Source organism: Epargyreus clarus, unplaced genomic scaffold (genome assembly GCF_041222505.1).
Source record: "Epargyreus clarus isolate Ecla_fem2 unplaced genomic scaffold, WU_Ecla_fem_2.2 ptg000001l, whole genome shotgun sequence".
Lineage (NCBI taxonomy): Eukaryota > Metazoa > Arthropoda > Insecta > Lepidoptera > Hesperiidae > Epargyreus > Epargyreus clarus.
The window spans coordinates 12,683,149-12,701,325 of NW_027332209.1; the positions used below are offsets into that span (position 1 = coordinate 12,683,149).

General features: G+C 36.2%; 2 protein-coding genes across 2 annotated transcripts; one reads left to right on the forward strand and one right to left on the reverse strand.

Moving 5' to 3' along the window:
- Nucleotides 1–354: 354 nt before the first annotated feature.
- Nucleotides 355–2,422, forward strand: IntS11 (integrator complex subunit 11). Its single transcript, XM_073085231.1, has one exon. The coding sequence runs from the start codon at nucleotides 565–567 to the stop codon at nucleotides 2,350–2,352; it is 1,788 nt and encodes a 595-aa protein (XP_072941332.1). The 5' UTR covers nucleotides 355–564; the 3' UTR covers nucleotides 2,353–2,422.
- On the reverse strand, nucleotides 2,372–16,395 carry TTLL15 (tubulin tyrosine ligase-like 15). Its single transcript, XM_073085317.1, has 7 exons — nucleotides 16,228–16,395; nucleotides 14,864–15,618; nucleotides 11,587–11,749; nucleotides 10,585–10,671; nucleotides 9,872–10,086; nucleotides 3,686–3,896; nucleotides 2,372–2,545 (listed from the first exon to the last, which is right to left on the reverse strand). The coding sequence occupies exons 1-7, from the start codon at nucleotides 16,243–16,245 to the stop codon at nucleotides 2,435–2,437; spliced, it is 1,560 nt and encodes a 519-aa protein (XP_072941418.1). The 5' UTR covers nucleotides 16,246–16,395; the 3' UTR covers nucleotides 2,372–2,434.
- Nucleotides 16,396–18,177: the final 1,782 nt, after the last annotated feature.

Genomic DNA, 18,177 nt, shown 5'->3' on the forward strand with positions numbered 1-18,177 from the left:
GTTTATATAAAAAATCTATTCAATATAAATCGATTTTCTGGTGATCCATTTTGTTACATCTCTAATTAAATCACAGGATCTGAAAATCGTCAATATAAATACGTACATGAATATTAATTAGTGTTCCAAAATAAAAATCATGAATATCTAGTGAAAATAGGAAATACATGTATATAAAATCTTTAATTTTTTGCAAATAACGTTTGGGAATATTACATACATTTTGGAAGTCTATGTAACTTTGACGTTATTTTAGTTAAAACATTTAAGTGTGTAAATGTCAAAAATAAAAACTTTGACGTTGACGTCATTGTTTGTAATCTTTTGTCATTTATCAAGTTGTCAAACCAAGCGAACTACAAGAAACGAGTGAAGTGATGCCGGAAGGTTAATAAATTGATACCAAGTGTGTAATCACGTTTTACAATCCACATGGATAAGCTATGTAATTGTTTGGTGATACACTTAAAGTAATTACCTATGGTAAAGTTGTTTTGAACTACCAATATTATACTGCGACTTACAAAACTTAACAATTGATAAACAAAGTAACAGTGAAATACCATGCCCGATATAAAGATAACTCCGCTCGGCGCGGGCCAGGATGTTGGTCGGAGCTGCATACTGCTTTCAATGGGAGGTAAAAACATTATGTTGGACTGTGGTATGCACATGGGGTATAATGATGAACGGCGATTCCCAGACTTTTCCTACATTGTGCCCGAGGGCCCAATCACCAGTCAGATCGACTGCGTTATCATATCACATTTCCACTTAGACCACTGTGGGGCGCTTCCTTACATGTCTGAAATGATTGGGTATACCGGCCCTATATACATGACGCACCCGACCAAAGCCATAGCCCCGATTTTGCTCGAAGACATGAGGAAAGTAGCCGTCGAGAGGAAGGGTGAGTCTAACATTTTTACTTCTCAAATGATCAAGGATTGTATCAAAAAGGTAACTGCAGTTACATTGCATCAATCGGTAATGGTAGATAATGAATTGGAGATAAAGGCATATTATGCTGGCCATGTGCTCGGTGCTGCCATGTTTTGGATCAAAGTGGGTTCTCAGTCAGTGGTCTATACTGGAGATTATAACATGACACCGGACAGACACTTAGGAGCAGCATGGATTGATAAATGTAGACCTGATCTTCTCATCACCGAGTCTACTTACGCTACAACAATCAGGGATTCAAAACGCTGCCGTGAGAGAGATTTTCTCAAAAAAGTACATGAATGTGTTGAGAAGGGAGGGAAAGTTCTCATACCAGTATTCGCTTTAGGAAGAGCACAGGAACTTTGTATTTTGCTTGAAACATACTGGGAGAGAATGAATTTGAAATACCCAGTTTACTTTGCATTGGGATTGACGGAGAAAGCCAACAATTATTACAAGATGTTCATCACTTGGACCAATCAGAAAATTCGCAAGACATTTGTACAGAGAAACATGTTTGATTTTAAGCACATAAAGCCTTTTGACAAGGCTTATATAGACAACCCAGGTGCAATGGTTGTCTTCGCAACACCTGGAATGTTGCACTCCGGCTTATCATTGAACATTTTTAAGAAGTGGGCTCCATTTGAACAGAACATGGTTATCATGCCAGGTTTCTGTGTCCAAGGTACAGTTGGTCACAAAATTCTTAACGGAGCAAAGAAAATAGAATTTGAAAATCGACAAGTTGTTGAAGTAAAAATGGCTGTCGAGTACATGTCGTTCTCAGCCCACGCTGATGCTAAAGGCATTATGCAGTTGATACAATACTGCGAACCAAAGAATGTTTTGCTTGTGCACGGAGAGGCTCAAAAGATGGAGTTTTTGAAGGACAAAATCGAAAAGGAGTTTAAAATAAGTTGTTATATGCCAGCCAATGGCGAAACTTGTACAATAAATACTCCGACGAAAATTCCTATCGATGTATCATTGAGATTATTAAAAGCTGAGGCTGTGAGATATAATGCCCAACCTCCTGATCCGAAACGTAGGCGTGTTGTGCACGGTATACTTTGTGTAAAGGATAATAGGCTGTCATTCTTAGATATCGATGAAATATGTGATGAAATTGGTATAAACAGGCACATAATTCGTTTCACAAGTACAGTCCGTTTTGAGGACCCCGGTCCTGCTGTCAAAACTGCAGAGAAACTGAAAGGTTTATTGGCAGAGAAGCTTCAAGGCTGGTCCATTACCATTTCAGATGGTAATATTTCTGTCGAGTCCGTTCTGATCAAAGTTGAGGGTGACGATGATAGCACAAAGAATATTTATGTGTCATGGACAAATCAGGATGAGGACTTGGGTAGTTATATTTTGGGATTGTTACAATCAATGGTGCAGTGATTCTAGAATAAGCATAAAGTAGTTGTCAGTTTGAAGAATTTATTTTTAGTAAATAAATAAATAAAAGTAACAGTTATTTTTATTATGTACACCAGGTAGCGTCCACATTGCATTTTCCTTGATACCACAAATATTGGAGTTTATTTGCGGCATTTAAGTCCTTTATATCCTCTTCCTTTATTATATTTGGTTGCTGAAATCAAAATACACCACACACAATTATATAATATAATTATCAATCATATTATTGTAATAAATATCAACGGATTTTTACCTTACATTAGGTATCATAAATAAAATAGATATGAGCAAATTAACTTATTAAAGAGATTTTGCATTAAAATAGGTTCAGGCATTTTTGAATGTTTTCGTCGCTGTGTTATTATTTATTATTACCTTTTGGTTTGAAGGGATAGAGGGCTCCAACTTAGTCCTTGGGGGTAGCAACATCTGTGAGCAAGTTCAGGTATGACTGATATTATTTAGCGTTTCTTATCGATACCTATGGACGGCAGTGGATACTTATGAACAGATGGACTACAAGGCCTTTTCCTAGATCCATAATATATATTCTATATTGTAAAAAATAATAATAAACTGAAGTACTATTTCATCTTACACAAATGTAAAAAATGAGTTCCGCGGAATAAAGACAAGGCTTTTTACTTTAATTTGAACTTTAAGTGTATGAGACATTTCTCTTGACTGACTTCGTAAATAATTCCTATTCATGTTCATTTCATTTATAGCCTTACGTGTAATGCAATTATTATGTAGCCAGGCTTTATGTTCCCGTTTATTTATTGAGACCTTAACATTAGGTTAGCTGCACGAGTTTTTGTGGTACTGTTTCATAAAAAACATGCAAAGGAAACACGTGACCGGTAATCGATACTTAGGTCGTTCCTTCCTATAATAGTTTCTGATGCTTATGGATTAGTAGTATTATTGTAATAGAATTCCCTGCCAGTGACATTGTCCTTCGAAAATACAAGAAGAGTTTTGAGTAGCAGACAAGCATGCAGTCCACCTGATGGTAAGTAGCTACTGCCGCCCAAGGTCATTTGCAATCAATCCCAGATAGGATTAGATATTCTTACCTGAGTTCGGCCACAGATACGCCGCTACCCCTGAGGAGTAAGTTGGAAAGCCTCGGAAAAATATGTCTCCCTTCAAACCAAAACACAGCAGCGCTTAACACTACCGTTATGAGGTAGAAATAGGTGTGGCGGTGGTGTCGCCGGAGTTGAACCACAAAGGGTTTTACCACTTTCAGTCAAAGTTTTTAAAGAAGCGTTAGTCTTTTCCTATCGATCGAAGTTAACCAACTAACCATAGCAGGTGGGAATAATCGTCTAAAGTCTCCTCTGTGCAAGAACTCTCTGTGAGCGTTTAGGAAGTTCCTTTTCATCCTGCCATCAAGACAAGGCTTGCAAAGACCACATATTGCAGAAGCTTCGCAGTCGTCCTGACAAGTCGTTCTACACTCGTCGCTCCAAACTGCTATGTTCTTTTGAGATGATACCATGTTTTGCGCAGCGTCCCTGAAAAAGTAATTTTATAAAATAAACGCACTGCTTTAAAACGGCTAAATAAAACGGTACTTTATTTTAAAATAAAGGAGTATCAGTGATATATGCACACTTTTTATACAGAAAGTATTAAACTATTACTGACGAAAAATAATCGCTTCAAAAATGCTAAGGACTTGGTAGTAGAACCCTTAGAAAGCTGTTAGAACCCTTTATGGTTCGACTTTGAAGCCGATGTCAGGTCTTTAATCTTATCTTGGGTTGATTGCAGATATTTATGTGCGGCAATGGCCAATTACCATCAGATGGACTAATCGTCTATTACTTTTATACCTACATACCTACTATCTATGTAAAAACTGTACTGTAGTGGCAGCGCATTTATTTTCGTGTTTAGCTAAGACTCATTGTATATGTCGGCGATATCCCACTACCGCACTTTATTAATAAACTGAACGAAACTACTTTAATATGAGAATCACTTTTATTCACTTTTATTTACAATTCGGGCAGAGTAACGGCTTACACGACTGATTAAATGCGAATGAATCACGCTCTACCAGCGCGTGGACTTAAATACTACTCGAGTGACAAACAGCGTAAGAACTACCCTCTCACATCACTTGTTTTGTTATAACAAGTGACGTGATTCACAATAAATTTAACTATTAATAAAATAACATTATATTTAAAATATTGTTTTAAAAATACGAGAATAAATATTTTAATATTATTATAATTCATATAATTTATTTGGTATGACTAACAAAGTGTTTTGAAGTACTACCGGAAGTCGTCCATATTTTAATCTAAATATTAATTCCATATTGACAATCAAAATTAACATGATAATAATTAATATTATATATTATAAAAGGTCTCGCCGCCCATACGGCCATACTGACTCAGCGCGCTCTCTGCGCAATTCTGGTGTTACAAAAATAAACCCACAATAAATATAACATAGTTATAAAATGCCTCGCCGCCCATACGGCCAAACTGATTCAAACGTGATCTCGGCGCTTATTACAAATAAAATAAAAATAATAAATTTCTTTTGTGAACTTAAAAAAAGAGAATCAATAACAATAAAACATTTAACATGTAAAACAAAAATATAACATTTCCTTGAACATAAAAAAATAAAAACATTTTAAACTAAAAACAAAAATAAAACATTTCTTTGAACATATACAGAGAGAAAACAAAATAATAAAAACATTTTAAACTAAAAATAACTATAAAACATTTCTTTGAACATAAATATTTGTAAACTTAAATTAGAGATAAGATAAACAGTATTGCAATATGGTACCAGTAAGCCCCAGGATCCAAATCAAACCAACCATAACAACCATCACCCATATTGGGATCAAGCTGACAATAACCGGCATCACCCATCCCGGGATCTAGCCCCCAAGACCGGGAAAAGGAAACGCATGGTGGCCAGCCAGCGTCAGGGAAAGGAAATGCGGACAAGACAACAACAACACAACACAACACAATAACACACATCGGGCATCACCCATCCTGGGATCTAGCCAACACACAAATCTGGCATCACCCATCCTGGGATCTAGCCTCCAAGACCGGGAAAAGGAAACGCATGGTGATCAGCCAGCGTTATGGGAAAGGAAATGTGGAAACATAGGCATCACCCATCCTGGGATCTAGCCCCCAAGACCGGGAAAAGGAAACGCATGGTGATCGGCCAGCGTTATGGGAAAGGAAATGCGGAAAGGAAATAAATAAAGCGTAGTTACAAATTGTTTCAAAGTTCTCATTTACCCAGTGCCCATACGGCTCCACGTGTGCAAATTTGCATCTTTTTTTTTTTTTTTAAAGAAAATAATTTGTTACAAAAATTGAAATGAAGGTTCAGCGGTCCAAATTGTGGCGTTGTGGCACCCAAGGACCACGCGCACCCCGACCACTTACTTGTAGCAGGTATCGACAAACCGCCCCTATGTCTGTCCAGCTAGTGCCATCTCATACTTAGCGCACTCAAACCAACCCTCCACTGGCCATCCGCGGCATGGCCATCGTGTAAGTCAAACGTCCTCGTGTGTTGTTCCTGTAAGACAGAAAAACAAACGGCGAATATTAGAATTTCCGCTCGGCCAATCCTGACTAACTCGTGTTAAGGTTATTCGCCACGCTAAAACTAAAAGACTAATGATGAATAGTTTATTTCAAATCACATGAATCTCTCAACGCACAATACAACCGTACTCAATTTCGACCTCTTTTACATTACTATCACTTTTCTAATTAAACAAAATTTTACACAAAATCGATCGGTCACATTATCTGTATAAGATTCCACATTTTCTACAACACCATTTAAACAAAAGAATTAGTACCTTAACATTAAACTCAAACGCGTAAAATAAATTCCAACGAACTATTATTAATATAATATTATTATTTTTTTTTTGTTTTTTTTTTTTTTTTTTTATAAACTAAGAGCTTAGCTGACCAATTCCTTCTAATTACTAAAATTACTTAGACCAAATACATCAAATAATTAGAGACATTTAACCACTACATGTGATTGATGGATAACCCAGTAACCACTTGTTACTTTTTATTAACGCAAATCCACTTACATGAATACACATAGTTTCTACTGAAACTAGACCTCCGCCATAGCTGCCTGCCCACCGCATAATACGGCTACACGACAACCTCTGGTACAGTCCGATCAAAGTGCTTACTCAAGTTCTTAAGTCATTATTGTAACTACTTTAAATAAATTTAGTCAGCTTAGCACCAATTACCCCGTAATATACCCTATTTGTATATAGAAAAACAAAATGACAGAAGTCTGGAAGTTCATCAAGGACATTAAAACCCAAATTTTAAATGTTCTAACCTAAATCACCTTCACCTTGCTCAATACAACACACCGTTAAATTCAAACACGAGCGCCACTGAACGCTACGGTATCATATCTTCGCTGAACCCATATCACAAACACATCTATTGAGCCTTTACCGAAGACAACTCTATTCGCTTCATCAGAAAAAGAAATGAGGGACCTTATGAATCGGCTTGAGAGTACAAGCTTGGACTTTGGCCTTTTGATAAACAGGAGCAAAACTAAAATTATGATGATCGACCGTTCTGAGTCACTACAACGAACAAATCTGCTCAGCGACTTCGAAATCGTCAAGGAATTTCAATACCTGGGGTCAGTCATTAATGATAAAGGAAACTGCGAAACTGAGATACGACGCCGCATCGGTATGGCTAAAACGGCAATGAACCAACTTACCAGGGTCTGGAAGGACGGGAATATTACTAAGCGTACAAAAGTTCACTTAGTTCGTACGCTCGTCTTTTCCATATTCCTCTACGCATCGGAATCTTGGACGCTGAAAGTAGCAGACAGACAAAGAGTGGACGCATTTGAGATGTGATGCTGGCGGCGAATGCTAAGAATCCCGTGGACAGCCTTCCGGACCCACGCATCCATCTTAAAAGAATTACACCTAGAGCATTCCCAACGTCTCTCCAGCATTTTCCTGCACCGCATACTTAAATACTTCGGTCATATAGCCCGAAGAAATAATGACAACCTAGAAAAGCTACTGGTGACAGGCAAGGTGGAGGGCAAAAGACCCAGAGGACGCAGCCCAAAACGATGTTCAGACCAGGTATCGGACCATCTACCGGTCAGCGAGGCGATACACCTACAGTGGCTATAGTGGCCTACTAATCGCAATCTCTGGAAAGACGCTATAAAGCAAAGAAGTCACGATCCTCAGCATTGAGGGACCGACTATAGAGAGAGAGAGAGAAGAGTCTCCATTGAGCAACGTGTAGACTATTAAAATTGCATTAATACGACAAACTTCAGAAAATTTTCACAAGAAATAATGAGTGTACCCGCAAAAATCTTAAAAATTCGTAATTCGTAAGTAAATTCTTTCCCAACAGTGGTCATATTCTTGTAGCCAAATTCTTAACAAACCGTCAAGTATCTCAATTTTTAAAGCATAAAGTCACTTACCGAAAAGGCTCTTACTAACTCACCGCCTTGGTTTTACCAAAGTCAAAAGTATCCTGCCTTATAGCGACCCGTAATATTGACCACCTTCCGGTACGTTTGCGGTCAACACAAGCCCAGTGTCGTTGCAATACACCCAATAAGCAGCGAACATTATAAAATTACGAGATAGAAATAAATTGAAACAATAGACCATCCAAGTGATTATAAGTATCAAAATGGCAACGTGTCGCCCGTATGAAATAAACGGTCATACTAGACCAGAGTCCACCCCAAAATTGCACTGCTCCATACGCTCAGTCCCGCCATAATCAAAGCATCCAACGGCTGTCAAACGCTTTACCAACGGCGTGGCTTCCTAAGGCTTCGTTCAAAGCAATCCCAGGAAAATCACCAAACACGTGCGCCAAATGTGCGCGCCATTGCCCCGAACCAATAAACGTCACCATTGATCTCCATCATGACCATGTGGACACGTAGGTCCATCCCACCGCTGCTGTCGGCGATATCCCACTACCGCACTTTATTAATAAACTGAACGAAACTACTTTAATATGAGAATCACTTTTATTCACTTTTATTTACAATTCGGGCAGAGTAACGGCTTACACGACTGATTAAATGCGAATGAATCACGCTCTACCAGCGCGTGGACTTAAATACTACTCGAGTGACAAACAGCGTAAGAACTACCCTCTCACATCACTTGTTTTGTTATAACAAGTGACGTGATTCACAATAAATTTAACTATTAATAAAATAACATTATATTTAAAATATTGTTTTAAAAATACGAGAATAAATATTTTAATATTATTATAATTCATATAATTTATTTGGTATGACTAACAAAGTGTTTTGAAGTACTACCGGAAGTCGTCCATATTTTAATCTAAATATTAATTCCATATTGACAATCAAAATTAACATGATAATAATTAATATTATATATTATAAAAGGTCTCGCCGCCCATATATACAATTATGAAAATATTCAACTCAAATTGCTTAAAATCCTCTTAACATCAAAGTATATGATTATTAAACTGTATCTCCAATTGCTCCTGTTAATAACTAGCTAGCTAGATTAAAACCATTTTCAATAACTTGAATAGATACTAAACTAGCAACCAAAAGAAACGGTGTTTTAAAAATATCAGCAATAATAGTGCCGCAATGTGCTTGAAATACGTTTGAAAAGTGGTGAAAATAAATATTTTTTGGCAAGAACGTTTCAATTGTCAACAGAGCCGGGAAGCTACGAAGCAATAACTGCAGTATACGGTATTGTGCAACATTCGCATCTGAAATCTTTGTTTTAAATCACGTTTAGGTTGTAGTCAACTCAGGGGTTTTTCCAAGTAAATTCAGGGGTAAAAATTTTGTTTTAGACGTGGGGTTTTCCGGCACCAACATGTTGTTTATATAATGGTATAATGGTTAATTAAACGAGGGATACAAACACGTTTACGCACTCTGAGTCCAAATCCATATTACCACAACAGTCAAATATGTAAATTACAATTAGTTTATATAATCTTAGCTTAACAATCCTATAACAGCTTGCTAGTGGGTGCCATTGATTTCATATTTTTTTTTTATAATATAAGAGTAGCAGACGAGCATGCAGTCCACCTGATGGTAAGTGTCTATTGCCGCCCATGGACATCTGTAATCAACCCCAGATAGGATTAGATATTCCTAATTGAGGTCGGGCACAGATGCGCCGCTACCCCTGAGGACTAAGCTGGAACGCCTCGAAAAAGTCTGTCTCCATTACCACACCCTTCAAAACGGAACACAGCAGCGCCTAACTGTTATTAGGTAGAAATAGGTGTGGCGGTGGTGCCGCCGGAGTCGAACCACAAAGGGTTCTACCACCTTCGCCACCACCACCACCTATCTTTTAAATATGAATCTATTTGTACGGTAGTTGTATAATGTGCATAAAATTATTTGTGCACACTTTCCTTACCCCTTAATTCCATCTTGTATGTGATTCGCAACGCCAGTCAATGAAAACAAGTTATATAGCACTTGTTCATAAAGTAACTGGTTCGGTGCGAAGTGAGCGGAACTTAGATTCGGAGACATGTTGGCTTCCAGCAGGTACACCCTTAGGTCCTCGTCCACCACCAGGTCGAAGCGCATCATCTCGAAGAAGTTGTCTGATGATGGATAGCCTTTGAGCTTAAAAAATTGATCTCATTAAGCCTTGGCATAACGTAGCAGTGATAGCCTCACTCAAATAAACACGGTCTCTCAGTTGGAGGTTCAAGGTTGTATCCTCTGATTAAAAGTAGATACCTCTGATTTTTCCCTTCCTCCAGTATCTGCTCCTAAGATTATGAGTATGTTTGTGCATTTCTATATACAAAGTACTAACTAGTTAGAAACTTTTAACCAATTCAGCATTTAACCTTTCGAGCTCTATTTTCTGTAATTTTAATACTTCGCTTTAAAATTATTATAGTAGGTAATTACGAAAAATGCGTACGAAATAGGTAACTGACCTCTAATCCTGCGTTTAATTTATGTTATGTTTTGACTTATTATCATGAGAATTGCGACTTACCATAAGACTTTAGGGTAAAAAATACAGAGTACGTCGCACCCATGTCACTGACCGTTGACTGACCTCCGAGTCATGTGACCTTTAAATGCTACAATATGTTAATAGGTACTCACTGCCTCTATGATATGGTTTTCCTTTTTAATAAACACCTCGCTAATCGCTTTTTGTACTTCCTCCCACATTCTTGTCGTGTCCTTGCCCTGAAACCGAAAAATTACGATAGAAGTCCGCACTAAGATTCCCTGTGTCGTGGGTGCCATCGAGGCTTCAAAGCCGAATACACAAACACTTAGACTCAAAACAGATATCCAAATTCATCGTTCAGATGTCTGTCGGTCGTGAACCCTGGTCGTCACGCGGGTTAGATAATGATCTGAGATAACGATAAAATTTTTTGAATCAGTTCTAGTAGGGCTGACCCATGGGCGATACCTCATAGTATAAAATCACTTTAGGACGACGATCTTCTTAAAGAGTTACAGGTAATACAGAAATAGGTACATAGGCGGCAGTGACTACTTAGCATCAGGTGTAACACACTTTCGTTTGTTATTTCAACCCTATAATGAGATCTATTATTACCTTTTTATGACACCTTAAGAGAAAATATATTCCAAAAGCTTAAGATAAAGTACGCGAATGAACTCATTGCAATTACCGCTAGCAATTAGCAAAGATTTGTAAACGTTTAATGAAATTTCCGGGAACTTGTAAGGTGTCTTCGCTATATTTTTGGCTCTGGCCCGCGGCAAGTAGCCCCCAATCCTCGCTTTGTCCCTCGCTGATATGACAACCAAGGCAGGTATATAAAAAGTTGTTTTAGTACAACCACAAAAATTAGCATAGTACAGGATATCCAAAAATAACATTTTGTGCCTACATACTACATTTTTGTATCTATAATGTTAGTAGAACCTTATTCAATTTAAAGACATGCTTATTTCCTTTTAGTAGAAGTGTTAGGCGTTGCTGTGGGTTTAAGGGTGTGGCGAAGTAACGACATTAAACTAGGCATTCTAATTTAGTTTTAGTCAATTAGTTGTCAGTTGTTGTAGTTAGTAGTCTGTCAATGTCTGTAAGGGGTAGTAGTCGCTCACCAGAGAAAAAATAATTACCTTAGATCTTGCATAAGTATCGAAAGCTTCTTTCATACTGAAACCCAGTGCTGTGTAGGGGTGTGCAAGGGATGGAACCTCCCACGTCGGCAAGTAATCATCCCCTACGACATACTTGTCGAGATTCTTCGGGTCAAAAGGGTAGTATTTTGCGGGGCAGTACCTGGAAAATTAAAACATTAACATTATATACCAAGTCCAAAGTTATGAAATAATTATAAGCGAGTCTTTGAATTTTTAATAGTCAATATTTTAAGGACAAAATATAGTTGTTAAATTTGTTCGGTTTTAATTCATATTTTGTTTGAATTGTTCAATCATTTTAAAGATCAACGCAACAAAAGGTAAAAAAATGGATTTATTATTTAGTACTAGTAAGGATTTATTTATACGTATTTTAGTTATACCTAAAATCTTCGAATTTTGCAAAGCTTTTTATCATACTCATATTTATTTTACTCATTCGTATAAATAAGGATTATATAATGAGGTTAATGGAGATCGCCACTTTCACATACTAAATGTGGAGAGGAGAGACTATAAAATGTAAAATTTAAGTATTTAAAATTACAGATACTGTCACTTTCATACTTTTAATAAATTATACACTTTAATTACAGTAAATTATGTTTGAAAAATAAAAATATTTCTGATTAAATAATAAAGGTAATGTAAGTAATAGTTACACATTGGAACGAAGCCGAATAAAACTAAATAGCTATATACGGAGTAGGTATATTACATACTAGCTGACCCGGCAAACTTCGTACCGCCTGAAAATCTGTTTATCAAATATATTTCATATAAAAAAGTAGCATATGTTACTCGTGGATAAAGCTTTCGAATGGTGAAAGAATTAAAATCGGTCCAGTAGTTTTTGAGCCTATTCATTACAAACAAACATACAAACAAAGTTTTCCTCTTTATAATATTAGTGTAGACAAATATGTTTTATGCTGCTATGTGGAAAGCTATTTTTGTAATATATATCAAACAACGCTTTATTATTAGGTAAATGCTAAATTGGGAACAGTCACTACAATAGATTAAGACATGCGTATTTTGTTCAACATATTGGAAACGAATAATTCTTGAAAGGTGAAAATAGACGTAAATTAATACTGATGATATCTCGTAATTGTAAGTAAACCTAATATAGACATTTCATTAATAAGTAATGTATTAATAATAGTGGAGTAATGTATTTAAGTAAATGGAAATATTTTTGTCTTTCTTGAGATATATGAGGATATAAAGCGGGAATGACTCAAATCATTAAGCTGAGGTTGTTCTTCTGGTTATTTTCATTAACGCCAAAGCAAAACTCTTCTAAATAGGATGCGTATTAGAATTAATTACCAATAACTTGCTTTAACATCGAAATATCAGAAAACATTGCGAGGAAGCCTACACAACTACTAAGACTTTAAAAAAGATCTTTGAAAGATGATTGGTATAATATCTAACAATCCGCCCTTAGGTATACGAGAAAAAGTTCTTGGGATCTGTACGGACTGAGATTAATTTTGATTCAACCTAAATGAGAAAGGTGATACACACCAACATGTGTGTGGTTTTAGTTTGAAATTGGTTATGATAAAAACAATTGTATTAAAATTTATTTTGCTGCTATTTAAAAACTTTAAACATTCAAATCCTATCCTTATATCATTATGGACGTATTACAAAATTTACTAAACATATTTAAGTGTCATCGTTTATAATATGTGATTATTTGTGTAGATATAATACCAGATTTCGGTTGTTAGTTACAAAAGTTAGATAAGGGCTTTTGGGCGTGGGAAGCAGGAAATGAAAATGTACACGTGGAAAGCAGTTACAGTTTAAGGGACCTCTTACAAGGGTTTACCCTTAATATTTGCATGGCAATTTATTTCCGTGAATATTTTCGGGGTCACATAATATTATGTTTGTATAAGTGGCTTATCAACTTAGAGTTAGTTACAGATTTATTCATGACGAGCATTTGCCTGCGGCTTCTTGCTTGCTTCATGCTTGTCCGTTCTTTAAAAAAATATAATCAGCTGTGTAGCTCTGTATAATATCTTATTAGTATTAATATTTTTTACTTTCTTTAAAATTCAGTTAGCCAATGTAACCTTAAAACAGCTAAGTAAAGCGTGGTAGTTGATATTAAACGATTTCAATTAATAAAATTTGTCATCAATTTACGGAGATGTGCGCTCATTACACATTTAAATTCCTCGTCTATTCGTATTGAGTATTAGGACTTAGAGAAATGTAATTAATATTAGTGCTTAGATTTAGCGTAACTATTTAGTCTCGTGGAATACCTATGCTATGATTAATGCTAATGAGAACTAAATTATTAGCGGGTGAAATGTACCAAAATTTACATGCGAATTTCATTCTCGTATCTTGATCGTGTTAATTAATTATTAAGTCGTTTTTGTTGTAGTACAATAAAATCTACCTTTTATTCGAAGTTACATACCTACATGAAAAATAAAAACCTGCTAAATCCTCTTATTTATGTAAGAACTTAAGTAATAAAACATGAAAACCTAACGTAAATTATAGAAAATTACAACGAAGTGTAAAAAACCTAATGCGGTAATTTTATATAACTTATTCTATAGTCTTGTCCCACATTACGCATCGCCATGACTATAGGTGGTAGAAATAGTACTATTCGACCGAAGAGGTGCCACCTCTACATCTGTGTCTCTTCCTGTGTTTAGCCGGCTGACTTACATATGAAGTTTTCAGGAGAAGCAACACATCGGTGATCTACATAATAACAGCAGTGTTAAGCGCTGCTGTGTTCTGGTTTGAAGGGTGTGGTAAGGGAGACAGACTCTTCCGAGGCGTTCCAGCTTAGTCCTCAGGGGTAGCGGCGCATCTCTGGCCGACCTCAGGTAGGAATATCTAATCCTATCTTGGGTTGATTACAGATGTCCATGGGCGTCAGTAGCCACTTACCATCGGGTGGACTGCATGCTCGTCTGCTACTCGTATACGATAAAAAAAGGCACTCCTGTTTTAAGGATTTGGGTACAGATGCAGTGACAACTTACTATGAGTGATTACGGTGATGTATAAACCTTTTAATTTTCAGAGACAGGTATATAGGTTTCCGGACGATATGATGTAGCATAATCTACACATCTGTACATTCATAATCATAATTCATAATTCATAATCTGTACATTCATAATCTTTTAATTTATCCTGAACGGAACCCTTTCCGATATCCTTATTGCGCTTAAAAATCGATTTAAAATAGCACACTCACCTGAACAGCACGTCCCCCTTATACCAATACGCACGGAGAGGGTTAACTGAAGTTAGGGCCACGTACACGCCAATATCGAACTTGTGACCATCCACTAGGAACGGGCGTTGCACGTACTCTTGCACGAAACTTTCGCCGGTCGACAAATCAATTTCGCTCACGTTCTTTAAATACACACCTCTGTGCTGGTTGTGTTTTTCCAAAAACATCGCGTTTTGGTTTTTGGACGCGTAAGCCAAGAATTCTCCTTTATTCTGTGGTAGTTTGAAGGCTTTTGGTATGTATTTTGACTTCGATGTGGCGAGGTCGACTTTGTTAGTAATAAATCCAGTGCCAGGGAAATGATTGACCTTTTGATGGGGTTTCAGTCGGTGCAAGTGTGGGTATAGGACCCTAAATGGATAGTCGTGCGACCAAAGGAGGCTCCAAGCGGAATCATTTGTACTCTTTTCATATCCTATTCTGTCTAGAACTAAATGTACGTGTTTTAGCAAACCATTTTTATTGTCGACGTCCTGGTACGCTGAATATACCCAATAGGATCGCTTCGTTAGATTTTTCCGCTCCTGTCTTCTATTTTGTACGCTTAAGATCTCCAGAATAATTCCTAGAGAAACACCTATTATACATATTAACAGAAATATGCTCACATTGGAGTCTTGTCTGGTCGATATATTCGTTGTGGCAATCGTGGAACTATCTTTGGTTTTATCAGCGATATCTGTCTGGCCTTTCTCTAGGGTTTGTTTGGTGCCCTATAAACAGAAAAGTTTCTTGTATTTAGGCAATAACACAAATAACTTGTAACGATATTTATATTGAGAGTTATATCTTCAAAGCGAACGAATAGTGTTATGTAATTCTTATTCGAAAATATATCGTATGGTATTTTTAATCGACGTATCGTTTTTATAAAAATAAAATATCAATGAATAACAAATATATTATTTACTTATATATGTCTTCGATATCTTAAAACTATGTGCTGGAAATGTTTATTTATAAGATTAAAGTAAGTATATTTAACTAATAATTCACAACTTATCTCTTTTACCTATTTTTCGTCGACTATGAAAAAGAAGTTGGTACACCGTTAAGCCAGCTGTCTGTACTTTTAATATGGAGGTACACGACTTATTAATATCTAATGTTTATGTGTGTTATCTAATGTCTACTAACTTAACCCACTACAGGTAAATCGTGCGTACTCTTACACAAAATTAAACACTATATACAGAATTAGACAGCAATACGAAATATTCGACTGTTTACTTAGTTATCAAACTTTGATCAATGTTTAGTAAGTCGTATCTAAACATTAATCTCGATTGACTTTACTAAACTTAACATTAGAAGGTACTTACGCTGACTCTCGCCTCCATCTTATCTTCTTATTTGAATTTCAACTTTCGAACACACGTTAAATTGTCTATGGACATGACTAGATTTTTCAAATTTCGAATATCTTCTTTTTTATTTTTGCCGCGATACGTGTATGCGCTCAGATGTTCTCATACGTTAAGAATGAATTAACTCCTTTGCATGGTATTAGAAAGAGACGCAGAGTTGTCTTTAATGGGTATGAATGAGACAGCGTATACTTTCTAAAACTGGACAAGCAACGGCATACCGGCTTTTTAAGGTCACATCAGCTGAGTACTTGTTGTGTAAACAATGAGGACAATAATTAATAAGTACTTTTAAATTGAAAATAATGATGTAGGTACGTCGTTTTAAGTATAAAAAGATATACCTAATAATTTAAAGTACAGAGAATTAAACGCTTTCTTTTTTACACTCACAGCCCCACGCTAGGATTCCCTGTGTCGTGCCATGGACGCCATGGACACACATTTAGACAAATACACAAACACCCAGACCCAGGAACAAATATCTAAATTCATCATTTAAATATCTGTCTGGCCGGGGATCGATTCGGGGGGGAATAAATATACATATAATAAATAGTAGTATTATTTGTATCGGATATTCCGGGATCAGAATAGGGCTACGATATTCTGTGTCTGGCCTAAGGGGCGACTAAAAAGGGACCGCCCGGCCAGCAACGCTGGGAAGCACACCAGACTGTATGACGAGCTTTATGCTTATCTGGACGGAGCCTGACGGGGCAACACGCCCAGAAGACTTCAGTTGCGTTCCTTTTTAAATCCCAGAGTACGTACTCAACGCAGTGTCAAGTACTGTAGCTATTCAATTCTCTAGTTAAAAAACCGAACAATAAAAAATAGGTATTTACTTGTTACAGAAAATACGTAATAATATTAGATAATATTAATGGAATTCGAGATAGCTATATCGAAATAGATGCGCTGACCACAAATAGTCGATACAACCAATATAGGTACCTACCGCAAAAATTCCTTTAACCCAATTAGGACATAGTTTCTACATATCTATGTGTTGCAGGTAGCATCGTCTATAAAGAAAATTAAAGAATATATCTATTTATATATTTACAAAATCTACAACTTAATATTAATATTTTTATGAATACATATAACGGATATAGTTTTTTTTTATCTTGAAAACATCAACATAAATGTTACTTGCTTAATTAATTAGTAAAAAAAATGTTTTTAATATTTATGTAATTTTAGAGTACCTATAATTGATTTAAAACATAATATTGGTTATTTCTCTATTCTAAAATTGTTCTGAGGTTAACTTATAAATTTAAAGAGCTAATATTCCCACTGCTGGGCTTCTGCGCGCTGTCTAATGACTTATTTCCTTAACATATCCAATGTATATGATGACTTTACTTTTAAGAGAACTATATGGAGCTGGTACATTCGGGAATACAGGTTTCCTCACGTTCTGCAAGTGATAATTGATTCCTAATATGCACATAATTTCGTATAATGAGGTGCGTGCTTGGGAATTGAATCTTGAACTCCCAGTGAGAGAGGCGTTTCCACTTAAATAAATAAATAAATAAATTTAATTAGACAAATTATCTATGAACGACTCCTGGTAAGACTTCAAATTACATGACCAACGTTACTTCTATTAGGTGGAAGCAAACTTTTTTATCCCATGGCTGGACTTGGGTCACTATCCACTCCGAATAGAAGCCTGGATATCCCACTACGCAACTAGAATACACTTATGTCATACACATTATTGATGTTACTCATAGATTAGTAAAGATTACTCACTCCTAACAAGAAAATGTACCCAGTTTTGAGAATTGAAATAGTTGCGTAAAAAAGTTTTGCCACGTCTCCGTGCTAAAATGTCCCTAAAATATTTGAAATAATTATGCATTTATTATGTAAATTACGCAGTATTAG

Coding starts and splice junctions, on each gene's coding strand:
- IntS11 (XM_073085231.1), top strand. CDS start 565: ATGCCCGATATAAAGATAACTCCGCTCGGCGCGGGCCAGGATGTTGGT.
- TTLL15 (XM_073085317.1), bottom strand. Junction 10,087..10,584: donor AAAACCATATCATAGAGGCA/GTGAGTACCTAT, acceptor CAATTTTTTAAG/CTCAAAGGCTATCCATCATC. Junction 3,897..9,871: donor ATACAAGATGGAATTAAGGG/GTAAGGAAAGTG, acceptor TTACTTTTTCAG/GGACGCTGCGCAAAACATGG.